General features: G+C 54.6%; 3 protein-coding genes across 4 annotated transcripts in view; 1 reads left to right on the top strand and 2 right to left on the bottom strand.

The window, feature by feature from the left end:
- The window catches only part of SELENOI (selenoprotein I), a 30,687-nt gene extending 19,585 nt beyond the window's left edge, over nt 1-11,102 (top strand). The window contains exons 3-10 of one of the 2 annotated variants that reach the window (XM_068403732.1): nt 187-295; nt 2,572-2,646; nt 3,248-3,510; nt 4,401-4,509; nt 5,074-5,122; nt 6,178-6,358; nt 6,762-6,944; nt 9,119-11,102. In XM_068403732.1, coding sequence (XP_068259833.1) covers nt 187-295; nt 2,572-2,646; nt 3,248-3,510; nt 4,401-4,509; nt 5,074-5,122; nt 6,178-6,358; nt 6,762-6,944; nt 9,119-9,235 — 1,086 coding nt within the window. In that variant the 3' untranslated portion in view covers nt 9,236-11,102. The remainder of the gene's footprint in view (nt 1-186; nt 296-2,571; nt 2,647-3,247; nt 3,511-4,400; nt 4,510-5,073; nt 5,123-6,177; nt 6,359-6,761; nt 6,945-9,118) is intronic. The other variant, XM_068403740.1, reaches the window with a different exon arrangement.
- Nucleotides 1-27,162, bottom strand: part of DTNB (dystrobrevin beta) — a 648,286-nt gene that overhangs the window by 522,040 nt on the left and 99,084 nt on the right. The window lies entirely within an intron of this gene.
- Nucleotides 16,461-27,162, bottom strand: part of OTOF (otoferlin) — an 89,717-nt gene continuing 79,015 nt past the window's right edge. The window contains exons 34-46 of the mRNA XM_068404963.1: nt 26,287-26,411; nt 25,473-25,607; nt 24,960-25,097; nt 23,539-23,666; nt 22,781-22,951; nt 22,050-22,210; nt 21,200-21,342; nt 20,695-20,783; nt 20,168-20,266; nt 18,708-18,949; nt 17,721-17,899; nt 17,447-17,547; nt 16,461-16,641 (exon numbers count right to left, since the gene is read on the bottom strand). Coding sequence (XP_068261064.1) covers nt 16,461-16,641; nt 17,447-17,547; nt 17,721-17,899; nt 18,708-18,949; nt 20,168-20,266; nt 20,695-20,783; nt 21,200-21,342; nt 22,050-22,210; nt 22,781-22,951; nt 23,539-23,666; nt 24,960-25,097; nt 25,473-25,607; nt 26,287-26,411 — 1,892 coding nt within the window. The remainder of the gene's footprint in view (nt 16,642-17,446; nt 17,548-17,720; nt 17,900-18,707; nt 18,950-20,167; nt 20,267-20,694; nt 20,784-21,199; nt 21,343-22,049; nt 22,211-22,780; nt 22,952-23,538; nt 23,667-24,959; nt 25,098-25,472; nt 25,608-26,286; nt 26,412-27,162) is intronic.

Here is a 27,162-nt window from a genome sequence, read left to right as displayed (position 1 = left end):
CTGCCCCGAGCTCACTGCATCGCGGCCTAAAGCTTCCTGCTGCCCTGTGATACACCAGATGCCACCAAGCAGTGTTGTCTAACACCCAGACAATTGTCACCAGCTCTCTGCCGTGGCTGGGAGCGGCACGTGGTCCTTATTACATCTTCTAATGAGTTGATGTGTTCTTTTGCTGCTTTCCCATAGATCTTCCCTACCTGGCTGGCCCCAAATTTGATAACGTTTTCTGGCTTCCTGCTGCTTGTCTTCAACTTCTTCCTCATGGCATACTTCGACCCTGACTTTTATGCTTCTGGTAAGGCTGCATGTTCCTGTTTGGATGCGAAGCATCGGGGTGGTGAAATCTGTCACCTCCTCTGCCCTGACTTCTGGTGCTCCTTGGTAAGGCCTCTTAGTGGGGGTGTTCCCAGAGGCAGGTGGCTGTGCCAGAGGAGGGACAGAGTTGAGGGCTTGAACCCACTGGGCTTCATGATGAGGACTTGTCTGAATAGGGCACCTTCCTTCCGGCTGCTGGGTGGACATGTGCCTGGAAATCTCCAGTAGGAATTGGCTCTGCCTGCAGAGCAGACCAGAACCCAGTGCCCTCATTTTAAAACCTAACAGGGTGATGTGGGAAACTCTGAAGTCAGCAGGCAGAGCCTTGTTCTTTGCATCCCGGCTAATGCAAAACCACGCCAGCACCAACCACGTTCAGACTAACAACGGCAAAATCCTCATTCTCAGTTTCATCCTTCTGCACAAGGATGTGCACAGCTTTAAAATTAACAGTACCCGTGTTCATCTGCTCGTGCATCCGAAGGTTTGGTTGTGTCCCCTTCCTCCCAGGGAAAAGATTAATACAGCATGGTAACTCTCAGTCACTTACCAACAGCTTCCTCTCTCTATTTGCTCTCCCTTTGCCCATGCCAGGTTTGGTTTAGGTTGCTCAGAAGAGTTCATCTCATTCTTCTAAAACTGGGCTAATCATCAAAACACAGTGAAGTGGGGAAAAATACTTGGGATTGCCTTTATTGGTAGGTAGACAAGTTTGACCTTAGTGCAGTCTACAACTACCTGAAGGGAGGTTGTAGCGCAGTGGGAGTCGGCCTCTTCTCCCGGGCAACCAGCGCTAGGACAAGAGGACACAGCCTCAAGCTTGGCCAGGGGAGGGTCAGGTTGGACATTAGGAAGCATTTCTTGTCAGCAAGGGTCATTAGGCATTGGAAGGGGCTGCCCAGGGAGGTGGTGGAGTCCCCATCTCTGGAGGGGTTTAAGAAAAGCCTGGCCATGGCACTTAGTGCCCTGGTCTAGTTGACAGGGTGGTGTCAGGGCAATGGTTGGACTCGATGATCCCAGAGGGCTCTTCCAACCTGACTGATTCTGTGATTCATTTTGCTGGTGAGGCCTCCAGAAGCTTGTGCCTTCCCTCCTCGTTGGGTGGTTTCATAGTCGTGCTGCCCTCTGTTTGCTGCTGGAAAGGCACCACCATGATGCCCTAAGGAAACAGGAGGTGGCATTTCACAGAATCATTGTTCCCCCTAGGAGGGCTCCATGTGCCCTCCTGGGAGGCTGCTGCCAAGCAGCTTTTTGCAGATGCACCTTTGGGCTCCCTGAGTTGCAGACAGCTAAGCTGGCAACCTGCCGAAGCAGTGCTGGAGGCGGTGGGGATGTTCTTAAGGAGGAACTCTCTTTCCATTGGCAGGATGGAGACTGGAGATGGGGTGGGGAGTCCTGACATGTTTCTGCAGAGGCAGGGTGTTGCCACATCTCAAAGAGGCTCTGCTTGATGCTCTACGAGCAAGTGATTGAGGAGGTTCTGATCTGCACACACTTCCATGTCATGCATTTGGGCTATGGTTGCTAGCTGCCATCACCAGTTATTAGATCCCGTGACACTGGGGAGCTGGGAACAGAGGACAACTATGTCCTGGAAAGCAAAGTCCTCAGTGACCCAGTTTCACGTGCTGTCGTGGAACTGCTCTGCCATCATGTCCTGGAAAGCTAACACCTCGGTTTCACAGAATCAATGAGGTTGGCAGAGCCCTCTGGGCTCATCGAGTCCAACCATTGCCCTGACACCACCATGGCAACTAGACCATGGCACTAAGTGCCATGTCCAGTCTTTTCTTAAACCCCTCCAGAGATGGTGACTCCACCACCTCCCTGGGCAGCCCCTTCCAATGGCTAATGACCCTTGCTGAGAAGAAATGCTTCCTAATGTCCAACGTGACCCTCCCCTGGCCAAGCTTGAGGCTGTGTCCTCTTGTCCTGTCGCTGGTTGCCTGGGAGAAGAGGCCGACTCCCACTGCGCTACAACCTCCCTTCAGGTAGTTGTAGACTGCACTAAGGTCACCTCTGAGCCTCCTCTTCTCCAGGCTGAACACCCCCAGCTCCCTCAGCCGTTCCTCGGAGGTCAGACCCTCCAGATCCTTCCCCAGCTTGGTCGCCCTCCTCTGGACTCACTGTTTGAGTTGTGCAGGTGCTTTGTCTTGGTGAGCTGCCGGTCCTTGTTGCTGTGCCTCTTGTGCCAAAATAAACCCATTGAAAGTACGTGCTGAGCTGTCCTGATGTGGGTCTTTCTGATCTCTGCAGCTCCTGATCACCAGCATGTTCCGAACGGAGTGTGGGTCGTTGTGGGTCTCCTCAACTTCATTGCCTATACGTTAGGTAAGACTTTGCCTAGTTGATTGTGGGGGTTTGTGTCTGTCTTCTGCCCGTGCTGCAGCTGCGTGTCGAGAAATTTTTGATTCCCAGCTTCTGCTGCTTGGGCTGCTAGAGCAGCTCCTGGGAGCTCGTTTAGTGGTGACTTAACAGTGCTGAGTTAATGGTTGGACTTGATGATCTTCAAGGTCTTTTCCAACCAAAACGATTCCATGATGCTCTATGGTGTGGAATATCCCTTGGGTCAGTTGGAGTCAGCTGTCCTGGCTGTGCCCCCTCCCAACTCCTTCTGCACCCTGAGCCTACTCACTGGTGGGGTGGTGTGAGAAGCAGAGAAGGCCTTGACTCTGCGTAAGCACTGCTCAGCAGTAATGAAAACATCTCTGCATCAGCGTTGTTTTCAGCACAAATCCAAAACACAGCCCCATACCAGCTACTCTGGAGAAAATTAACTCTATCCCAACCAAAACCAGCACACCAGCAACACTCAGAATCCCAGAATCAATGAGGTTGGCAGAGCCCTCTGGGATCATCGAGTCCAACCATTGCCCTGACACCACCACGACAACTAGACCAGGGCACTCCCCATGTCTCCTTCTCTTCCCAGATGGTGTGGATGGGAAGCAGGCTCGCCGGACCAACTCCAGCACGCCCCTGGGAGAGCTCTTTGATCACGGCCTGGACAGCTGGGCCTGCGTGTACTTTGTCGTGACGGTCTACTCCACCTTTGGACGCGGCTCCACGGGTGTCAGTGTCTTCGTTCTCTACCTCCTCTTATGGGTGGTCTTGTTTTCCTTCATCCTCTCCCACTGGGAGAAGTATAACACAGGGATTCTCTTCCTGCCCTGGGGATATGACATCAGCCAGGTGGTAAGTATGTGCCGCAGCCCCTGTCACTGCAGCGCTGTCACGGTTTAAAGCTGGGCTGGGTGTTAAACCCATGGCAGATGCTCTCTGTTGACACTCTCCCCCTCGTGCAGGAGGGGAAGGAAAAGAGAAAAGGGAGAGAGACTTATGGGTTGGAAAGTTAGAACAGGAATCACAGCATCACAGACTGGTTTGGGTTGGGAGGGACCTTAAAGCCCATCCAGTTCCAACCCCCTGCCATGGGCAGGGACACCTTCCACCAGACCAGGTTGCTCCCAGCCCCATCCAACCTGGCCTTGAACACTGCCAGGGAGGGGGCAGCCACAGCTGCTCTGGGCAACCTGGGCCAGGCTCTCACCACCCTCACAGCAAAGAATTTCTTCCTCACATCTCATCTCAATCTCCCCTCTTGCAGTTTAAAACCATCCCCCTCGTCCTGTCACTCCATGCCCTTGTCAAAAGCCCCTCTCCAGCTTTCCTGTAGCCCCTTCAGGTAGTGGAAGGTGCTAGAAGGTCTCCCCGGAGCCTTCTCTTCTCCAGGCTGAACAGCCCCAGCTCTCTCAGCCTGTCTCCAGAGCAGAGGGGCTCCAGCCCTCTGAGCATCTCCGTGGCCTCCTCTGGACTCGCCCCAACAGCTCCATCAACATATAGACCCAGATCTGATTTTGCAGCAGTTTTAAATAAATAAAGCATTCTTTATTTTTGTATTAAGTTATCAGATGCTGTGTGGGAAATGCAACAAGTTGGAAGGAGAGTTCAGTTAATCAGCTGCATTAATTGTAATAATCATCTGTGCTAGTAAAAGGAGACTGTAGCTGGCTCCAGGGAGACCTTCTAGCACCTTCCAGTACCTGGTCTTGTATCACGCCTGCTTCTCCTGTGCTTTCTTCCAGACCATTTCAATTGTCTACATAGTGACAGCCATTGTGGGAGTGGAGGCCTGGTATGCACCTTTCCTGTTTAATTTCTTATATAGAGACCTATTCACTACAATGATTATTGGTAAGAAACTCCATGTTGAAGCCTGTCTTTTAAACTCCACCTTTTTAACGAAACCCAATGTCTTAATTGTGTGATAACGCTGTTTGCTGTAGTGAAAGCTCCTGTGGGCTGTTATTGAAGTGACTAATTGGGGGAGAGCTGTCTTTGCTTAATGAAATCTGGCTTATTCAGAAGTTCTTGCTTAGTTCAATTTTTCTTAGTGTGTGTCCCATTCTTTAGGGGTTAATTGTAACTAAATTTCAAATCAATATGTCTCAAATTGTTAAACTTTGTGAATGTTTAAAGCATAATACTGGGCTCATTAATGTGACTTTTAACAATTGAAATGTCTTTAATTTATAGCAGACCATAACTTGTAACTGCAGCTCTTGGACCAGAATTATGAGCACCTACTCCTAAACGTGCCGAGCTGTTCTTGGTGCACCTCTGAGCTATCTTGGTGCACCTCTGAGCTATTTTTGGTGTGAGTGGCTTAAACCAGAGCCCAACCACCTGCCCGCTCGTGGGGTGCACGTGATGGTCTCCCTCTATCACGGGGCAGTAACGTGGCTCTCTCTCTTCCAGCTTGCGCGCTCACCGTGACGCTGCCGATGAGCCTCTATAACTTCTACAAGTAAGTTACTCTGTCCTCAGATCTCCCTCCCTGCACTAGCGCCTTTGCAAGAGCTCCCAAAGCCTCTTAGGACTTGGTTTCCTTAGTACTTTTCAGACGACTGTTTTCAGTGTGATGAAATGTGTGAGGTGTTGGAGCGAGTTCAGAGGAGGGCGACCAAGCTGGTGAAGGGTCTGGAGGGTCTGACCTCCGAGGAACGGCTGAGGGAGCTGGGGGTGTTTAGCCTGGAGAAGAGGAGGCTCCGAGGTGACCTTAGTGCAGTCTACAACTACCTGAAGGGAGGTTGTAGCGCAGTGGGAGTCGGCCTCTTCTCCCAGGCAACCAGCGCTAGGACAAGAGGACACAGCCTCAAGCTTGGCCAGGGGAGGTTCAGGTTGGACATTAGGAAGCATTTCTTCTGAGCAAGGGTCATTAGCCATTGGAAGGGGCTGCCCAGGGAGGTGGTGGAGTCACCATCTGTGGAGGGGTTTAAGAAAAGCCTGGCCATGGCACTTAGTGCCCTGGTCTAGTTGCCATGGTGGTGTCAGGGCAATGGTTGGACTCGATGATCCCAGAGCGCTCTGCCAACCTCAGTGATTCTGTGATTCTGTGAAATGGCTCTGACACATGAGAAGGTCCCAGTTTGCAGGGTTCACTGGGAGGAGTGGGCTGGCAGCAGGGTCTTGCAGAAGGGTCCCCAGCCCTGTTGGTCACAACCCAGAGAGCTGGACAACCAGGTACCTCTGTAACTGAGGAGTCGTGGGGGGTTTGGCTTAACAGTGGAGGTGTGCACCTTCCTCGTCTGACCCTGCTTATGGCTGATGTCACAGAATCACAGAATGAATCATGTTGGCAGAGCCCTCTGGGCTCATCAAGTCCCACCATTGCCCTGACACCACCACGTCAACTAGACCATGGCACTAAGTGTCATGTCCAGTCTTTTCTTAAACACATGTTGACAGTTTTGAGTAGCAGAATGGCCAATGAGATTTTGCAGCCCTCTCCTGAAGACAGGGGCCACCAGGTGTTCCTCAGCCGTGGTTCCATGTCTTTTCATTTCTTTTGTTGCATTTCAGGGCCTATAAAAATAACACCTTGAAGCACCACTCTGCGTATGAAATCATGCTGCCACTGGTATCCCCGGTGTTGCTCTTCCTGCTCTGCACCACGTGGATCTTCATGTCCCCAACAGACATCCTGGAGGTCCATCCCAGGCTCTTCTACTTCATGGTTGGAACAGCCTTTGCTAACATTTCTGTAAGTGGCTTTTGCTTTATGCTCCACTTTATCTCCTGGGGAATGTGAAGCCTGCTGGGATGCTTGGGAGACAGGATAAAAAAGACCAGCTCAGCTGTGAGGAGAGAAGGGAGATGAGAAGTTTAACTTAGCAGCTTTTCTATTTTGGTGTGATTGAAAGAACAAACAGCTCGAGGGAACTCCTTTTACTTGTAGAGATGCCCTTGATGCCCGTCTCTGTATGACCTGCCTGCCCTGCAGCGCTTGGCTCTGTGGGTCCCACAGGAATTTTAATGCAAACAAAGATCCTGAGTGAGAAACTTGGGGAAACAACGTGATGGTAGCTCCTCTCAGCGCTGTGGGTAGCTCTGGGCTTGCAGAGTCGATACCAGGTACAAGCTCTGACAGCTTTCTCTTCCCTCAGTGCCAACTGATCGTCTGTCAGATGAGCAGCACGCGCTGCCAGCCCCTGAACTGGATGCTGCTCCCCATCGCGGCCGTGCTCTTGGTGGTGGTGTCCGGGTTGGCGCCCAGCAGCGAAACGCTTCTCCTCTACTTGTTAACTGCTGTCCTCACCCTGGCGCACATCCACTACGGGGTGGTCGTGGTAGGTGGACTCGGTGTGTGGGCGTCGGGCTCGGCTGCTGGGCTCTCACTGCAGGCTCTGCTTGAGCTTAAAAACAGGAATAACTGGGAGCACCGAGCTGTCCTCGTGGGGTCTGTGATGGGTCTGGAGGGTCTGACCTATGAGGAACGGCTGAGGGAGCTGGGGGTGTTTAGCCTGGAGAAGAGGAGGCTCAGAGGTGACCTTAGTGCAGTCTACAACTACCTGAAGGGAGGTTGTAGCGGAGTGGGAGTCGGCCTCTTCTCCCAGGCAACCAGCGACAGGACAAGAGGACACAGCCTCAAGCTTGGCCAGGGGAGGGTCAGGTTGGACATTAGGAAGCATTTCTTCTCAGCAAGGGTCATTAGCTATTGGAAGGGGCTGCCCAGGGAGGTGGTGGAGTCCCCATCTCTGGAGGGGTTTAAGAAAAGCCTGGCCATGGCACTTAGTGCCCTGGTCTAGTTGCCATGGTGGTGTCAGGGCAATGGCTGGATTTCATGATCCCAGAGGGCTCTGCCAACCTGATTCATTCTGTGACACTGCAGTGCCTTCTCCCCTGCTGCAAAGGGCTGTGAGAGATTCAGGGACAGAGTGGAAGGTGTCCCTGCCTGTGGCAGGGGGGTTGGAACTAGATGATCTTTAAGGTCCCTTCCAACCCAAACCGTTCTATGATTCTATGATTTGCTCCCCTTGCTCCGTGCCAGCTCTGCCTGACTCCCTGAGCTTTGATTCAGAGAGAAAACAAACTCCAAGGAGACCAAGTCCCATTAGAAGTGCCCCAGGAAGCTGCTGAGGAGCAAGGGCAGGGACCCCTGTGGAGCTGACCGCTGCCATGTGCATACACCCTCCTTGGGGAGCCCTATTCCCTGGGAAGCCCAGCTCTAGTGTGGAGCCTCCAGAGTCGAGTTTGAACTGTAATTACAGCACAGAAGTAATAGCCAGGTTGGCTTGTCTTTCCAATTAGTGTAATGAGGCTTCTGTGCAAGAAGGATTTGAATAGCTAAGAAGCTTAAAGAAATTTGGTCTTGGAATCATAGCTGGAGATGGGGTCTGACTGGATGGTGTAATCCTGTCTGCCTGGGCTTACCCATCCCTGCAGTGAGCTTTCCTGGTGTAGCTCTCAGTCCTCTGGGGTTTTCTCATGTCCTCAAAAGAGGTGGTGAAGGCTTCTTCCACAGGCTGGTGTGAAAGGTGTCTGATTATCCACAGCCTGGTGTTGGATTCCCTCCTCTCTGTGACCCTCCTGTGTGTGTCTCCATGCAAAGTACCCGACTCCCAGTTTGAATTGTAAATGGATTTGGGGAGCATTTTTTCACAGAACCACAGACTGGTTTGGGTTGGGAGGGACCTTAAAGCCCATCCAGTCCCAACCCCCTGCCACGGGCAGGGACACCTTCCACCAGACCAGGTTGCTCCCAGCCCCATCCAACCTGCCCTTGAACACTGCCAGGGAGGGGGCAGCCACAGCTTCTCTGGGCAACCTGGGCCAGGGTCTCACCACCCTCACAGCAAAGAATTTCTTCCTCACATCTCATCTCAATCTCCCCTCTGTCAGTTTAAAACCGTTCCCCCTCGTCCTGTCACTCCATGCCCTTGTAAAAAGCCCCTCTCCCGCTTTCCTGTAGCCCCTTCAGGTACTGGAAGGTGCTAGAAGGTCTCCCCGGAGCCTTCTCTTCTCCAGGCTGAACAGCCCCAACTCTCTCAGCCTCTCAACGTAGATATCTGAGATGATGAAATTAATTTAAGCGAAATAATAAAAGTATTGCTGGGAGGGGCAGGGAGGGAGCAGTACTGCAGGGTTTAATCCTGCGTGCCTGGGCTCAGGACAGGCGTTTGAGTCCTGCCCCTGAGGTGAGCCTGCTCCTGGACAGGCTGGGCTGTTGCTTGGGAAGGTGTTGGAAGGCATCAAGGCTGCACCCAGCTAGCCCCAGCGTCGGGCTGGCAGGGCCAGGGCTGGGCTCCTGGGCAGGGCAGCCTGGTGGCCCCACAGCACAAGGCAGAGGCTGTGCTCCAGATCTGCTGCGCCCATGGGGCGCGTGTAGGCTGGGCGATGGTGGGTGCAGAGAGGTGGCCGGGGCTTTGTCGGCTGTGCAGGGAGCCACTGTGGTGCTCTGCCTCTTCCCTCCTCGTCCATCCAAGCCTCCCTAACCCGCTCCTGTTGTCTGCCCTGTCCCCAGGTGAGCCAGCTGAGCAGGCACTTCAACATCCGACCCTTCTCGCTGAAGAAGCCCACGCCAGACTGACTAGGAGCGGAGGAAGAGAAGATTGGCTTGCGGTCTGCAGAAGTACTGTAAATAACTGCTGCAAATACCTGTACATACTTCAGCCATCTCCACAGATCTAAACCTACCCTCTGGACAGACATCAGGGCAACGTCCGCACGGTATCCGGTGCAGCCAGGGCAGGACTGGTACGGGGCAGCCCCCGCTGCGGCTCGACGAGTGGAAGCTTTGGGTGGAACTGGACGAGGAGGGTGTAGCCTTTCAGGTCACTGTTACTGTATATTAGACCAGCTGAATGTTCCCAGTGAAACCTCAGACTCCCAACTCTTGCTTAGGTAAAGCCAGTTGGGGGTGCAAATAGCTTTACCTGAGCGAAGCATCTTGATCTGTCACCAAAAGTAACGGCTGGTTGCTACAAGGACAGGGGGACGTCCTGGTGGTCTGGGGAGGTCCTGTCCGTCCCTAACCCTGCTGGCCAGCCCTTGCCCTGGGCTGGTGCTTAGGGAGCAGATGGTGACAGTTCTCCCACGTTCTGTCCTGCCTTCCTGCACTCACCTATTTGGGCAAACACTTGCACCTTTTATTGGAGAGGAAAGAAAGAACACCACACAAAACTTCTAGAAATATCCTCCTTGGGGGGGGGCTTAGGAAATCAGGGCTCAATTCCCTGCCGCCCCTGCTCGAGCTGTGCGTACCTGGGACCACATCTCGGCCGTCTGCCTGTCTGTCCACGTGCGTTCCCCGCTTGGGAGCGGGGTCTGGGCTCCAGCGAGTGGCTTACCCCAGCCTGGCCACCACAGAGCCAAACTCCCCCTTCTTCCTCCCAGTACGAACTGGCTGTTTCAGGGCAGCTCCACTGGGTCGGTGGGTGCTGCCTGACCCCCCTCTCTGCACATCACCCTTCCCACCAGCCCACCAACGGCAGCGAACCCACCGCTTGGAGAAGCACCTTAATAAGTGTCGTGGTGGTTGTGTGTGCACTTTCAGAAAGCTCTCAGGCATGTGGGGCCCTTTCCAAATATCTCTCTTTATTTTTCAAAACCAGTGGCTGCATGTCTCATCCAGGGATATATTTGTTTACTGTCCATTTGTAAATGACGTTTGCATTGATTTTTATTTTTAATTTGTTTTTTTTTTGTAATCAAGAGTGGGGTGGTGAAGGCTGACTGCTGATTTTCTTTTCTGTTCGCTTTTATTTAATGAAGACCTGTGCTTGAATGAAGAGTGTAGCCTAAACCCAGGCTCTGGAAGGGCTGCATCCGGAAGCGAACAAGCACAGCAGATTGTCCATCTGTGATTTACCACGGGAACAAACTCAATTATTGCCCAGCGTGGTTCGTAGAAGCTTGGTCACAGCGTTTTCCTTCTGCAGGTGAAGGCTCCTCCTGCTTTAGGAAACAATTCCAACTGTAACTACTACTTAATGCTTTTTCTTTTGTACATTTTGAATCATCGTCCTGCCACGCCGTGCCTGGGAGGGGTGGTTGATCTGGGAGAGGGGGCAAATGGTTCTCAGAGGTTATTAAATAAAGTCGCTCGCTCCTTTTACTGATGTTGTACAGGGAAAAAAACAACCCTAAGTGTACAAATGAGTTGGGCTGTGCTTGAATTTTTGACTCTTGCTATTTAATGAAATGTAATAATTGTGAGGGGAGATAAATTTGAGTCACATGATGTGAATTTAAGAGTTACTTAAGATGGGACACAACCCTTACCCATGAGCCGTGCTCAGATAGCAGAGTCGTGTGAGCAGCACTGACAGAAAGCGGAGGTTGGATGATTGTTTAGCCTGGAGAAGAGGAGGCTCAGAGGTGACCTTGGTGCAGTCTACAACTACCTGAAGGGAGGTTGTAGTGAAGTGGGAGTTGGCCTCTTCTCCCAGGCAACCAGCGCTAGGACAAGAGGACACAGCCTCAAGCTTGGCCAGGGGAGGGTCAGGTTGGACATTAGGAAGCATTTCTTCTGAGCAAGGGTCATTAGCCATTGGAAGGGGCTGCCCAGGGAGGTGGTGGAGTCACCATCTCTGGAGGGGTTTAAGAAAAGCCTGGCCATGGCACTTAGTGCCCTGGTCTAGTTGCCATGGTGGTGTGAGGGCAATGGTTGGACTCGATGATCCCAGGGGGCTCTTCCAACCTCATTGATTCTGTGATTCTGTGATTTACTTTCCTCGTTACGTGTTTGCAGGAGCAGGGAATAACTGAGCTGTTCCCTCAGGTTTCCAGCTGAGCTCTGGGGACCCAAGCCTGGAGCTCCTCCCTCTTCCCACTAGTGCCACTGGGCCAGTGCTAACGCTGTGAGATGTTGGCTGATCTTCAATCTTAGGCTGTCGCTTTGTCTTGGTAAGACACTGTTTATTGTCTCAGCTGCTGGGAGCAGTACCCCAAAACCCCCCTCGTGACGGTACGAACGTGTGGGAGCGGGGCTTCCTCTCTTAAATCCTGCAGATATTTGTCGTGCTGTAGGAGAAAGATCTCTCTGAAAAACTGTAACTGCTTCCTGTCTGCACAGGCTTTATCTTTGGAGAGTCCTGGATTTTTGGTGCCTTAATTTATTGCACCTTGAAGCTAGAAAAAAAAACCATCTCCTTAAATCAGTGCTCCTTTGTAGTGCTGCCAGGCTGGTGGGGGAGAGAGCAGCCCTGATGCCAGTGCACACACGATGCTGTTGCCCACTGCCAGCCTGGGGGTGTTTCTGTTTGGGCTGTGAGATGTTAAGTGATTCCTGCTCCCACGTTCTGGGAGGGGAATGGAAACACAGACCAAACCATCTTCATTTCTTCTTAGTTCATTGGACATTGGAAGGGGCTGCCCAGGGAGGTGGTGGAGTCACCATCTCTGGAGGGGTTGAAGAAAAGCCTGGCCATGGCCCTTAGTGCCCTGGTCTAGTTGCCATGGTGGTGTCAGGGCAATGGTTGGACTCGATGATCCCAGAGGGCTCTGCCAACCTGGTTGATTCTGTGATCTTGCCCTGGTGGCGTGTGGCATGCTGGGAAACGAACTGTTTATTAATAATAATGGTTTTAAGTCTTAAGAATAAATGCATTCCTTCCTCACTGCCAGCATCTGAGGGTGGTTGTGTTGCGCTGGGGGTTGCTGGCCTCGCTGGCTCGGCCCTGTCCTCGCGGTGGGACGTGCTCCCCGGGTGGGATGGGGCTGGGCAGGACATGTGCTCGCTCCTCGGCTCCTCCTGTCCCCTATTTGAGAGCCAGACTGTGTTGTCTCTTCTCCAGGGATAGCGTTAATCACATTTTCTTAATTACTGAGTTGATAATAGGACTGTCTTATGCTTTCCTAAATCTGTTTTGCACATTTTATCTCGTTACAGAGTATTACCAGGAAAAAAAACCCGTCCAGGGAGGGCTGTGGTCCTTCCAGACCCGCTGGGATGTTGTTCTCCTGGCCTCAGGACCTCTCAGTCAGGTCCATCCTAGCAAGGCCCCTAAACTCTTCTCCTCTGAGAGCATCTGTGCCTGCTTGGGAGAGTCCTGGCAAGTCTTGGGAGAAGCAGTGCTTTGTGGAAACTAGCTCACATGTTTTGGGTGGAGTCACCATCTCTGGAGGGGTTTAAGAAAAGCCTGGACATGGCACTTAGTGCCCTGGTCTAGTTGCCATGGTGGTGTCAGGGCAATGGTTGGACTCGATGATCCCAGAGGGCTCTTCCAACCTCATTGATTCTGTGAGGTGACGTGAGGCAGCACTTGGTGGGACATGGTGACGATGGGGGCTACGCTGACCTCTTTGCTCTGAGAAAGGTCACTGTTAGTTTGTAGAAGACCCTTTGGCCCATCTAGGTGTGGTCAGACCTGGCTTAAGAAGGCTCTAGGCTGGTCTCTGAGGAGGTGGTCGGGGCGCCACTGCCCCAGGAGTGGAGGTTCTCGGTGAAATTCACCCTCCGAGGTGCCGTTCATCTCAGCCAGCGGCGTCGGCGGTGGCTGTTTGGTAGGAGCTGGTGCTGTGCTTCACGTTGGAGACCTCATTAATCCAAACCTTCCCCCCCCACCCCAGGCGGTGTTTCAGGCTGACCTGCTTCTGTCCCTTGAGCTTCCAGCTGAAGGGGACACCGGTTGTGCTGGTGGTCCATGTTGTGGACCACCTCTGGACGAGGAGGGTGCTGGGTCGCAGGCTGGTTCTGGCTCTGGTCTTCTGTGTGAGTGCTGGATCTCTTCTCCAGCTGTAACCCTGCACCTAAAGGCAAACCCAGGCAGCAGCGTCAAACCCAACCCACCGAGGGGCTGCGTGGGGTGAACTGGAGCATTTCAGACTCAACCCTTACACCGGGGTGGTTTTACAAACAGTCCTGGCTCTCTGGGCCCCTGCTCTGAGTGCAGGAGAGGGAGCTTCTCTGCAACCCTTCAGAGCACCTTGGAAGTCTCAGCAGTCTGGGTGGCTGCTCCGTTTTCCCAGGCAGGGTGGGGAAGGAGTTGGTGATGCTGCCTCATCCTTCTGGAAACAAGTTTGGAGGCACTAATGGGATGCTGCACCCCATCTTCTGCCACGGGCCCCTGCGCAGTGGGGCTGGAGAGGCAACGCAGCCGCCTGCTGTCCTGGTCCCGGGCTGTGGGATGATGCAGGGATGATGGTGCTTGTGCTGGTGGTGGTTGGTTCTGTCCCTCCCCACTGAGCCTTTCGGAGGAGCTGCTCGTGGTGGGAGCCTGGCTCCCCTGGGGCTCGGGGTGCTCTGTCAGGCTCCCCCTGGGCACTGGGCAGGCCAGTCCCTCTGCGCAGGGTTGCCCCTAAGCAGAGATCAGATGAAGCAGGGTGGTCGTGGGCAGTGGTCCCAGCACGGCTGCAGTCCCAGGGACCCAACATACCCAACATGAGAAGGACAAGGAGCTGTTGGAGCGAGTCCAGAGGAGGCCACGGAGATGCTCAGAGGGCTGGAGCCCCTCTGCTCTGGAGACAGGCTGAGAGAGCTGGGGCTGTTCAGCCTGGAGAAGAGAAGGCTCCGGGGAGACCTTCTAGCACCTTCCAGTGCCTGAAGGGGCTACAGGAAAGCAGGAGAGGGGCTTTTTACAAGAGCATGGAGTGACAGGACGAGGGGGAACGGTTTTAAACTGACAGAGGGGAGATTGAGATGAGATGTGAGGAAGAAATTCTTTGCTGTGGGGGTGGTGAGACCCTGGCCCAGGTTGCCCAGAGCAGCTGTGGCTGCCCCCTCCCTGGCAGTGTTCAAGGCCAGGTTGGATGGGGCTGGGAGCAACCTGGTCTGGTGGAAGGTGTCCCTGCCCGTGGCAGGGGGTTGGAACTGGGTGGGCTTTAAGGTCCCTCCCAACCCAAACCATTCTATTCTGTGACCCTGATTGCTTCCCTGGCGTCCTGTCGCTGGGAGTTCAGGTACTGCAGGGGGTTTGAATTCCAGTCTGTTAAATGCTATTACTGAAATATTTATTGTGTTTAAACCAAACAAAAAAACTATTAAAATTCAGTAAAGAATAAAATTTTCCAAGCCTTTTAATGGTGTTTTTTTTTCTTTTCCCCTTCCTGCGGAGCAGGCAGCCCAGCGCGAGGAGGCAGGTTTGGAGTGCACTTGGTGCCCTGGTCTAGTTGCCATGGTGGTGTCAGGGCAATGGTTGGACTCGATGATCCCAGAGGGCTCTTCCAACCTCATTGATTCTGTGATTCTATTCCTGCCTGTGCAGGGTGCCCGTGGGGAAAGGGGCAGCACTTCCGACCACCCCAGGGGCATCAGGGCTCCTTGGAGGAGAAGGGTCCCTGGCCCCGTCCCCAACCACCCTCTTCTCAGGGGTTTGGCTCCTGCCATGGCCCTGCGGCAGGGTCCATCCCTTGGGCAGCGGGGTCTGGCTCTGTCCCTGCTGCGGGCCCTGCTTTGCAACGTGGGCACCCAGGGTCAGCCTGGAGCCCCCCAGGAGGGATTAAACCTCTCAAGCTTCCGTAGAGTTGGTGCCACGTTTCCACAGGTGGCTTGGGCAGAGCTGGGGCTGCATAGGGGGACGAGCTGCCCTTGGTGGCTCTCCGTGTGGGACATAACCCAGCTGCTCCCTGAAACAGCCCCTGAGAGATACTGCGAGGAGTGCAAGGCGCCTCTGCCCAGGAGCCCTGGGGACAGCGAGGATGGAGATGGGACTTGGACCCCAGGACTCCCCTCTGCCCCCAGCCTGGGCAGCTGTGGGGTCTCCCCATCCTGGGGGTTCCTCCTCGGGGACACATGGAGCCCAGGGTTCTCTCCTCACCTCCTTTCTCCCTCCTAGGAGGGGTAAGAGGAGACTAACCCACCAGGCAGCCCCCCCCCCCCAGTGCAGCCAGCAGATGATGGGGAGAAGTGGCTGGGGTTATCCTGCCCAGCAGCAGCCCCTCTCTGTCCCTGTGGTCCTCAGGATGTCCAAGACCTCGGTGGAGAACTCAGGAGTGAAAGCCACTTTTTATTCACTGAGTAAAACAGTAGTACCCTAAAAACATCCCCAAGACCTCCTCAGTTACTCAAGGAGGGTCTTGCACACGTGAAGCTGAGAAAGGTGCTTTTCAACAGCTGGACACCACGGTGGGCTGAGAAAAGAGCCCTTTCCTGGTAGGCACGGCAAGAAAGACCCCAGCCACAACACCTATCAACCCCAAGAAGATAAACCCAGAATCAAGAAGGCCACAGGGAGCTCAGGCTGTGCCAGGGAACCCGGCTCCCTGTGAGCCCCCAGGACGTCCAGCCCCCACCACCTTGGCGTGGGCAACCTTAGGAAGATGTCTGAGCTGCTGGCCACTGCCCTGCCTCTGCCAGAGCCACGGGGAGGGACAGGCAGGGGCTGTCCCTTGCTGGTGGCCCCCGGGGTGGGATGGGGTGGGCAGTGACCTCCAGAGCCATGAGTGGAGCAGGGAGAGTGCTGGCAGCGGGGACAGGCGTTGGGGCCGCCCTCTCTTGTCCCCACACTGGCTGGGCTGGCGTGTCCCCAGCTGTGCCAGGTCCCTGCTTCATCCTTGTTTCTGAACATCCCTCCAAGGAGCCTCCAGCGCTGCAGCCCCAGCTCTCCCTCCCCTTCCCCGGGGGCTGAGCTCCCCAGGAGGGCACTGGCCATGGCCCCAGTGGGCGAAGGGCTCTGAGACCCCCCAGCATGGGTGCCCTGCAGTAGCCACCTGGGCACCTCTCCCAGCCCCGGTGAGGGATGCACAGCCACCACCCTCCAGCCCCATTTCTCTGGGACTAAAGCCACAAACGGGACCCACAGAGGAGGATGCAAAAGAGGAGGCTGAGCAGTAGGAGGGAGATGTCCCCCGAAGCTGCTGAGAGGCTGTGGGGAGGAGAAGGGCATGGGGCGTGGGGCTGGGGACATGGGGGAGGCTCCAGTGCTTCATGCTCCCAGCAGCTTCTTGACCATGTAGCCTGGCATGCTGTAGAGGAAGAGGGCGATCATGACGAGGAGCAGCAGGGCCAGCACGATTTTGATGATGAGCCACTTGTAGCGTGTGCAGATGAGGTATTTGATGGACTTGAGGGGGTTCAGGAACCAGATGAAGGATGTGTCCGGGCGGCTGCAGAGGGAGCAAACACCCATCGTTAATGCCAACACCGTGGAGAAGGGATGCACAGCAGGATCTCCTTCTCTGGATAAGGCTCAACCAACCAAGAGGCTCAGGAGGGTGGACAAGGGGAATCAGCAGGAGATGTGCCAGATGGAGTCATGCAGGTTCATGTGGGAGCATGAGGATGCCAGTTGAAGCTGGAATCTGGTGGTGAGGACCGGAGGGGAGGAGAAGGTGGTGGGAGGCCAAGGAAATGGGATGGAGGCAAGAAGAGAAGCAGAGGAGGAACAGGGTAAGGAAAAGTAGTGGGGCAATGGGGGGGAACCAGTAGAGATGTCTCTGCCCATAACCCTCATTCCTACATCTCCCAGCGTGATCCCTCCTTGCCTCCCTCTAGTCTACAACTACCTGAAGGGAGGTTGTAGTGAAGTGGGAGTTGGCCTCTTCTCCCAGGCAACCAGCGGTAGGACAAGAGGACACAGCCTCAAGCTTGGCCAGGGGAGGTTCAGGTTGGCCATTAGGAAGCATTTCTTCTCAGCAAGGGTCATTAGCCATTGGAAGGGGCTGCCCAGGGAGGTGGTGGAGTCACCATCTCTGGAGGGGTTTAAGAAAAGACTGGATGTGGCACTTAGTGCCCTGGTCTAGTTGCCATGGTGGTGTCAGGGCAATGGTTGGACTCGATGATCCCAGAGGGCTCTTCCAACCTCACTGACTGATTCTGTGATTCCCCATGCCTGGCTCCCTCCCCAGGGACCACCCCACAGCCTCCCCCAGAAGCCCAGGTGCCTGCTGGGGAGTGGGGGTTCCTACTTACTTGGGTTTCTCCAGTGGATCGGGCTCGTTGCGAGCCAGCCCGGCGGGAGATTTCTCTGCCTCCTCGGCCGTCAGAAGGTGCAGCTCAGCCTCCACCTTCCCCTGCAGGGAGCAGAGAGTTGTGCTGAGTCCTGGGCAATGCTCCCCACCTCAGCCCCCAAGACATGGTGACAGAGGGGACCTGAGGGAACAGAGGCAAGCACAGGGAGGGTGGAGGGTGTCTGCCAAGAGTGCAGCCCCCAGCATGCAAATCCCTCCCTTTTCCCCTTCCTTACGGTGACCTCCAGCTCATCGTTCTCATCTCTGGCCACGAAGGGCCACCAGCCCTTCACCCGCTTCTGCTTGAAGATGGAGACCATGGGCAGCTCTGCCTCGTTCGTCACCATCTCCAGGCTGCACTGTTTCGACGTCTTGGCTCCCCGGGGGAAGCGGTTCAGGTCCAGCTCGATGGCCCCTGGCAGGAGGAAGGGGAGCACAGATGGTGGCACCTCCAAAATGCTGAGTCCTTGGCTGGAGGTGGGCTGGGCCAGCAGCTCCTGCCCCGAAGAGCAACTTCGAACTAGCTCTGGGAACTAAAGCTGCCATCTTTGATAGAGGAGCAGCCTTTGAACCGCAGCAGTGGAGACAAGGGCTCCCAGCCCACCTGCTTCTACAAGCAGCATCTTGTAGGGGTTTGTAGGATGTTGTAGGCTTGAGGAGCACAGAATCATAGAATGGTTTGGGTTGGAAGGAATCTTAAAGCCCATCCAGCTCCAACCCCCTGCCACGGGCAGGGACACCTTCCACCAGACCAGGTTGCTCCCAGCCCCATCCAGCCTGCCCTTGAACACTGCCAGGGAGGGGGCAGCCACAGCTGCTCTGGGCAACCTGGGCCAGGCTCTCACCACCCTCACAGCAAAGAATTTCTTCCTCACATCTCATCTCAATCTCCCCTCTTTCAGTTTAAAACCGTTCCCCCTCGTCCTGTCACTCCATGCCCTTGTCAAAAGCCCCTCTCCCGCTTTCCTGTAGCCCCTTCAGGCACTGGAAGGTGCTAGAAGGTCTCCCTGGAGCCTTCTCTTCTCCAGGCTGAACAGGCCCAGCTCTCTCAGCCTGTCTCCAGAGCAGAGGGGCTCCAGCCCTCTGAGCATCAGGAGCAGAGCTGCCCTTCTACGTTCTGTTCCTCTGTAGGCTTTGTCTCATCCCACACCACTCCTACTTGTCCAGCCATGGTCTCACTGGCTGCCCCATTGCCCCAGCTCAGCAGACCCCCCTCCCCTTACCCAGGAAATCGTCGGCTGAGAAGTGGTCGGCATCCCAGACCTGCAGGGTGAGGCGAGCTGGGATCTTGTACTCAGTCTCATCCCAGGAGAACATGGACTCCTTCTTGGAGATGACGATCTTCTCCTCGGCCATCAGGTAGTCAAAGGGGAAGATGTAGCGCCAGTTGAAGTTGCCTTCACCGGTGAGTGAGTGGTAATGGACGTCCGTGTCTTGCTTGTCCTCCTGCTGACCCTTCAGCCACCTGCAGGGCCCAGAAGGGTGACAGGGGTGGCAGATGTTACGAAAGGGCGGAGAGGGCAGAGGTCCATCCTGTCCATGCATCCAGGATGTCTCCAGGACAGACTGGAAGGATCTACAAGGCATGAGCAACGGGCTGGGGACTGCTCAAATCACCACAGCAGCGTCTCCAAGGGACAGCATGGGCATGGGGGCAGGAGGTCCCAGAGGTAACAGGGAGGCTGGAGAACAAGAAATGCAAGAGGGTTCTCAAGGGTGGGTCTTTCTCTGGGCAGGGAGATGTTAAAGAGGTGGCCAAGAGTGAGGAGCATTGCTGGGGGGTCTGGAGCAGAGCATGCAGGAAGGATGTGTCCATCCTGCCTTCTGTGGTTCTATAACCCAGCACTGCCAAGGCCACCACTAACCCATGGCCCTCAGCACCACATCTACACGGCTTTTAAATCCCCCCACGGATGGGGACTCCACCACTGCCCTGGGCAGCCTGTGCCAGCGCTTGACAACCCTTTCCATGAAGAAATTGTCCCTGATCTCCAATCTAAACCTCCCATGGCACAACTTGAGGCCGTTTCCTCTCGTCCTAAGCATGGAGCAGTTTAACAGACGGGTGGGAAATCAGATGCTGGAACTGGAGGTTGTAGGGCTGAAATGCCAAGTGGGGGCATCAAGATAAGCATGGAAAGAGGGAGAGGGGCAGACAGGACCAAGCAGCGAGACCTTGGCCATTACCCCCTGACATAGACATCAGACATCTTCTCTCTCCCACCAGGAGAGCACCATCTTCCAAAACCACCTCATGGGTGTTCCAGAGAACAACCCTCAGCTCAAACTTGGGTGGCCAGGCCAGGCACACACAGCAGGTCGTGCAGCCAAGAGAGAGCGATGGAGAGGCGAGAAACACAGAATCACAGAATCAACCAGGTTGGAAGAGCCCTCTGGGCTCATCGAGTCCAACCATTGCCCTGACACCACCATGGCAACTAGACCAGGGCACTAAGTGCCATGTCCAGGCTTTTCTTAAACACATCCAGAGATGGTGACTCCACCACCTCCCTGAAACACAGCACAGAAGACAACGACAGCGTCGGTGCTGTCTGACCCCGCACCACAGTCCCTGTCCCCCACCCTCTGCTCCAAAACCACCCCGGGGACCCCAGTGAACACCAGCATCCCCCCGCCAAGGAGAAGCAGAGGAGGTGGCACTGGTGTGCCACGCTGTACCTACCCCCTGACAAAAATGTCACTGGATTTCTCGCCAGTGAAGTAGTCGTCGTCCTCCAGGATGACCTCGTCTGTGTTCCACACTATCACTCTAAGCTCATATCTGGCAGGAGGAAGGGAGACAAGGAGGTGAGGCATGGGGGCAGGCGAAGGGGCAAGGAGGGGATGGGGTGATGCTGCCAGAAACCAGGGCCAGGCACCGAGATGGCAGGGAACTGCTCACGAGGGTCTTATCTGAGGGATCTTTCTGACCTTTTCCACCAGGATGCCCAGTGCCATCCCTGTACCCCACAGAATCGTCTTGGTTGGAAAGGACCTTTAAGATCATTGAGTCCAACCATTAACCCAGCACTGACAAGCCCACCACTAAACAACATCCCAGTTTTGGGGTCTCTGGAAATGCCAGCGTGGTTGAGGTACCAGGCAGAGGGCCAGGCTGGGCCATGGAGCAGCAACAGGAGAGGGGAGAAGTGGGGCTCCATGACCAGCCTCGAGTTTTCCCTGGGGCTGGTTGGCTGGGGGGTTCCTTACTTCTTTGGTTTCCTGGGAGAAATATCAGTGGCAGGGCCAGGCGCTGGCATGTCCATGGGGAACATGTCCACCCACATCTCCAGGCGACCCTGCAAGGTTGAAGAGGTGCAGTCAGCTCCCCTCGTCCCTCCTTGCCCCCACCACCCTCCTCTTCGCCTTCAACATCAATCTGGTCGTGCCAGATGTGGGGCAGCGCGTGCAGCACTGAACCCTGCCAGATGTGGAGCAGGGCAGGACTCCCCTGTGCCATGAGTCCTTTTCTACCCCCTGCAGAAGAGTGTCTCCTGGCACGGCGTGGTGCTGAGGTGCCCAGGGGTGGGGGGATCAGGGGACCATGTGGCTTGGGGGTATGAAATTGATGCAGGCTGGAGCAGGAGAGGTTAATCTGCCAGGGCCACCAGGGGACTGTTAAGGGCTGTTGATGCCCAAGTGCCACTATTCATAGGGTTCCTCCCCCACCTCCCATGGTGGGGACTCCCATGCCCAGCTCTGGGACTTCAAGGACCTGCTCGATGCCCGGCTTGTCAGGGTTCAGCAGCGGCCGCGTCTCCACGTGCTCGGGGACCAGCTTGCAGCCTGCCCGCGGGATGTCCTCCCAGTGGCGCAGCACAGCCAGGGCCAGGTGTTCATCCGTCTGCTTCTTCTGACCTGCGTGGGCAAAAGGAGGGCTGAGCTTGGAGAACCGGGCAGAGGGACACCAGGGATGGCAAACAACCCTGTTCCACTACCCCTGCTCCAAGGGACCAGAACTGCCTGGTAGCTGCTCCTCTCCATTTCTTCCTGTACACTTTGTCCTCCAGCCAACACCTCCCAACTCCTCTCTTTCTCCTCTCTCTAACCCTGGTCATTCACAGAAGGTCCAGATCCCTGCCAGTCTGCTTTTTCTCATTCTGAACAAGCTCCATCTCCATTGACTATGTTCTCCTCCTCTTCTGCACCCCTCCTGCCCTGCCTTCATCTTTCTTGAGCACACGTGAGTGCGTTGGGACACAACCACTGTTTGGGGATGCAGTTACATGGAGAATGGCTTCCTAAACCCTTGGTAAGGCCAGGGTGGGCTGTCCTCATTGCTCTTGGGGGATACACTGCCAGGAGGAAGTTTTCAAAGGCAGCTTTGGTGGTGAATGCCATGGACGCCCATGAGGGATTCTGAGAGCAACCCACTGGCCTGGATGGTCTATAAGACTGTCTAACTGGTCACATACTGGAAGGTCCATTTAAGGTGGTGGATGGAGAGTGATTGCAGTGCTGCTTTGGGGTGATGGGGCCACTACATCTGTCTCCAATCCTGGATGATGAGGGGACACCCCAGACCCCTGCTCCCCTCCACAACCTTCATCCCACGGGGCAGGTACCATTTTCATCCTCAATCTCCGTGGGGCCGGTGAAGACCCTGTTGGCAACTTTCACTCTTCCTCCTGGCCCAAAGTGCGGCCCATCCACCTTGCCCTCTTTGCACAGCTTGGACAGGATTTGGGAGGGCTTCATGGGGTCACGCCAGGTGTTATAACCGTGTCTGCGAATAGGAGGGCAACGTCAGTGAAGTGGTAGCAAGATTTGGAGGAAAAAGTGATTTTGTTCTCCTCTTCCAGCAAAAACCTACTGCCATGAAGGACCTACTGCTGTGAAGGACCCAGGATTCATAGGAGAAAGATCTGAGGCAGAAAGCGTGAACCTCCAGAGCAGACAAGGTCCCTCTGTGCCCCAACTCTACGCTTTGCTAACACCCTTCCACCCCAGTCTCTTTACTCTGTGCTGACTCAGACCAGAAATTCCCAGCACACCCCACTTGACTCTTGCTGCTCAACATTGCTCCTTTGGCCCTGCTGCTATTTCAGCTCTGGCCTCGCCCTTCTGCCCAGTCCCACCAGTGCCCCTCAGTCCCTTCCTCCCTGCCCTGAGCTCCTTACAACCCACTCCACTGCTGCCCTGCTGTGCTGGTCCCAAAACTTGTCTGAAGAGTGAGGGTACAGCACAGTGTCCTCCATGAGCAGGCAATAAAGGAGAGAGGTTCCTGCAGGAGATCTAGGCTTGGCGTGGAAGATGAGACAGGCAGAAGGTTGGGCAGGAAAAGCTTTGCTCATACATGGAGTAAGTCTGTGACACTCCACACGTAGCTCGGTGCTTGCTGTAGTAGCGGTTCTCCAGATCAATCTTGGTCTCTCCGATGAGGTCGTCAGTCCCCACCAAGTCCCAGTCGTACACCGCCACTGTCAGCATGGACTCCATGGGGAAGGTGGCCTCGATGTCAAAGGACCTAGGCCAGGGGAAAGCAGGTGAGGGGAGAGAGAAAAGCTGTTGAAGTGTTGGCTGCTACTCAAGACGGACACATGGGTGAGGTGGGTCTGCTCCAGACTGTGGACAGTGTTTAATTTGCATCTACCACTGCAGGACCTTCAAGGGAGGGGTTTTAAGTAAACCTCTGCATGGACTGTTTCAGATCCATCAGCCCTCGGCGAGAGGTGGCACATGGTGAGTGCTTGACCTGGATGTCTCAATAGCCCTGAAACTAAGGTTGTGTGTCATTGGAGAGCCAGGCCATGCTCTCACCGGGGTTCAGCCCTGATGATTCCTGAAGTAGGTACTTAATCTTGATCAGATATGGGTGTCTCTTGGACACCCTTCACTATGTTGACCGTACTGCTTGGCAAAGAAGGACTGATGGCTGAAAGGAGGATGCCCTACACTGCTTGCAAGGAAAGTTCTGTGTGGTGAGTCCCATCTTTTGAGCCCAAGCAGCAGCTGTGGGACAGCTAGGGTGCAGGTCCAAGGGTTGGCACGCTTGGCTCAGGCTTAGCTCACCACTTCCAGGTGCAGACAGGTAACAGGGCTGGGGCAACTCACTTTCCAAAAACAGGGTTCAACTGCTTGGAGATGTAGTTCTCCTTGTCTTTGATATCTGTCTTCCCCAGCTTGATGGCAATATAGGGGTCAGCTTTCCCATTGATGTCAGCTGGGTGAAGGTCCGTGGCCTGCAGAGAACAGATGAGATGTTTCAGTGCTCTCCACAGTAGCAAAGAATTCAGGGATGGCCCCATTCTCCATCCCTGAGACCATCTGGCCTTGCCTGGCTAAGCACTTTGGTCCCCCTAAATAGAGTGTCGTGGTTTAAACTGGGGATAAAACCTGCCTTGTGCTAATCCCTGTTCCAGTTTGGGGAGGGGCTGGGGCTGGCTGTGTCCCCTCAGAGACATAACCACAGTCTCCTATGGCATCTTCCTCATCAGTGGAAAGAAACAGGCTCCTCTACAGAAAGACCCAGAGCAACAACCTGACCAAGATGTCAAGAAGACTTCCCCCTTCCCCTGTTGTTCTCTTCACTCACTACAGCACCTCACTGACATGCTTGGGGACACAAGGATGACTCGTTTAGGGGTCAGGAGAAGACTTTTTCCAGAGCACACTCCATATAAAGAAATAATAATCACACAGCACATGTTCAGGGAGGTGCCATGCCCTTCAACCAGATCTACTAGACCCTGTCAGCTCCCATTCTGCTCTGCAGTGAAGCATCACTGAGGTGGTGTGGCTCACAGAATCAATGAGGTTGGCAGAGCCCTCTGGGATCATCGAGTCCAACCATTGCCCTGACACCACCATGGCAACTAGACCAGGGCACTAAGTGCCATGGCCAGGCTTTTCTTAAACCCCTCCAGAGATGGTGACTCCACCACCTCCCTGGGCAGCCCCTTCCAATGGCTAATGACCCTTGCTGAGAAGAAATGCTTCCTAATGGCCAACCTGAACCTTCCCTGGCGAAGCTTGAGGCTGTGTCCTCTTGTCCTGTTGCTGGTTGCCTGGGAGAAGAGGCCGACTCCCACTGCGCTACAACCTCCCTTCAGGTAGTTGTAGACTGCACTAAGGTCACCTCTGAGCCTCCTCTTCTCCAGGCTAAATACCCCCAGCCGTTCCTCATATATCAGACCCTCTGTAAGGCTCTGTAAGGAACCAGCACCTCACAGTCCTGTCTGATCCAAGTTAGTCACTTGAATTAAGCACTAGGACAGACACGCCGGTCCATCCTACAGACCAGAAGAGAGGTCTCCAGATCTGGCAGGAGCTTGGATCTGTCTTGCTCCCAGTGCTTGGAGCACACAGCTATGGAGATACCACTCAAGTCCCCATCAATGAATTGCTTCAGTCCTCGTGCTGCGTCCTGGGCCCTGATACATCGAGCACTAAACAGCTTTGGGACCAGCTCCTGGGTGTGTGCCGTGGAAGGGAGCGCAAGGTCACACCTTGGCCCACCACCCAGTTATACTCACCCGCACGATATAGACTCGGACCAGCACGTTGATGGGGTCGTTGCTGGGGATCCCCTGGAACATGCCAAAGTTGGGGTCGTACCCTGCCTCCTTGGTGATATCGTCAGGGAGAGGCACTTTGTAGACACACATGGAGCCCTGGTGCAAGGGAGTGAACAGTCTGATGAGAGTCCTGCTGCTCAGGGTGAGCAGACCCATCCCAAACCACCCTTCCTCAGGTCTCAGTCAATATCCTTCTTTCTAGCCCTGTGCTGGAGCAGACAGGCCAGATCTGGAAAGTTCCTCCACTGCCCAAGCTCCTCTTCAGGAGTTGCAACCATGAGCAGAGAAATTGGACAACGGGAATGAGGCCTGCAGAGGAATCAGGCTAACAAGGTGCTCATGGACAGGGAATTCCAAGAGTAAAACTCACAGGAGGACAAAAGCAATGAGAATAAAAGGGTTGACAAGGGATGGGCTGGAAAATGTAGGATCTACCACACGAAACACTGCTGACTCAGCACCCAAACTCACTTTGAACCTCCCCACTATCCGCTCCTCTTCTGTTGCGTTGTCATCGTTGTCCCCAATCTTCCCACGGAGCAGGTTGAAGGTGTGCAGCCAGTCCTCAAAGCTGTCAAACTCTGCTTCCAGCTCTTTGTTGAAGACCTGAGATGACAGAAGGTTAAAGGAGGGGCACTGGGTAAAAAAAAAATAGGTGAGGAAAAGATACAATGGCTGCCAGAGGCAACTCAGAGGGAACATGGACACTTCAGCTCCCAGTGCCCAATTCTCTAGGAAGGGAAAGGATCTCCAGGGTCATTGGGTTGGATCTTGATGCCACAAGCACCTCCCAGAACTGATAACATCCAAGAGGGAAGCTCAGCTGAATGGACAAGACAGTTGCCACCTCTCTGTGCACGACCCAGTTTCAAACCCCTTCTGAACCCCAGAATCACAGACTACATTAACCCTCATAAACACCATGGACCAGTACGTTGAACCAGAGCTCATCCCTGCCCTGAGTCCTGCCTGGGCCAGCCGTGGCCAGGCTGGAAAACTCTCCCCTCCAGCCAGGGCACATCCAAGCTGCCCCGAGAATGATCCTATCCCAGGGCAACCCCTTTTCTGTAAACCTTGTTACCTCTGACTCCTTCAAACTCCACAGAGAAGCTGGCAGTGCCAAGGCCCACCTCACCTAGGGTTAGACACCCCTCAGACAGGCAATGCACCTCATCAGGAGATCCATCCTGCTCTGATCTCCAGATGGCCAGGACTGCCATCCTGCCAGACTTCCAGCCTGCCACTGAGCAGGCAGAGGCTCCTTCTCCCCAGCTGACACACGCACCTTCAGTTCATCAATCTTCTGCTTGTTCTTCTTCTCGGGAAGCTCAGGGACTGACTGTTGCTTCTTCTTCTTGTCATCTTTGGGTGCCTTAGACTTCTCCTTGTTCTTCGCATGACCCTTGGAGCCTTTCAATGGAGAATCAGCAAGTTTGATTTCTGGGTCCAAGGGGAAGTGGCAGGGAGGGAGGAGATGGAAATGAGGGTGGGGAGGGGTCGAGGAGACAGGGAGAGGGGGGACTTGATCAAAGTCCTTCAAACAGCAGCATGAAAGCTGACAGCTGCTACTGCCTCAACTCCCACCCCAGCTCTCCCCTGTCTTTCCTTAACTCTGGCCACTGCTGCCTAGGTCATAGCATCTTCAGGAGCCCAGAAGTCTCTGTGCAGGGAGCTTCCAGAGCTGACCTGAGCAGAAGTCATTTGGAGGACTACAAAACACGGACTGAGAGCGCTAGGCTCTGGCTAGCTTTAACAGCAGTGAGAAGACCTGATCCTGCCCACAGCATCTCCTTTTCTTCCTTCTACTGGAGACTTTTCCTGCTCTGTACAGCCTGGAAAATAAAACCCCAGCCTAGGTGTCATAGAGGGGACAGTGCTCGATGCTCAGCACCAGAGCTGCTGCCCTTAAAGGGGTGTTGCCCATGACCAGCTGCAGGGACAGGTTGTTAGAGGGTCTCTGTTCAGAGCAACCACCAGCCACTGGCATCAACTCACTGGCAACAGGCTGCCTGGAAAGGCATGTTCAAAGAAAACTTCTCCCACACCTCTACGATCCTCGTCCCTCACTGCCTCTGCCAGCTTTCATGGCTGCTGGGCCATGAAGATGGGGACAGAGAGGTGACAAAGACTTTTAATGTGGAAGAGGAAAGGAGGAAGGAAT

This window comes from Nyctibius grandis, chromosome 1 (assembly GCF_013368605.1).
Source record: "Nyctibius grandis isolate bNycGra1 chromosome 1, bNycGra1.pri, whole genome shotgun sequence".
Taxonomy (NCBI): Eukaryota; Metazoa; Chordata; class Aves; order Nyctibiiformes; family Nyctibiidae; genus Nyctibius; species Nyctibius grandis.
The sequence above is the reverse complement of the archived record's forward strand: the minus strand, read 5'-3'. Positions and strand labels throughout refer to the sequence as shown.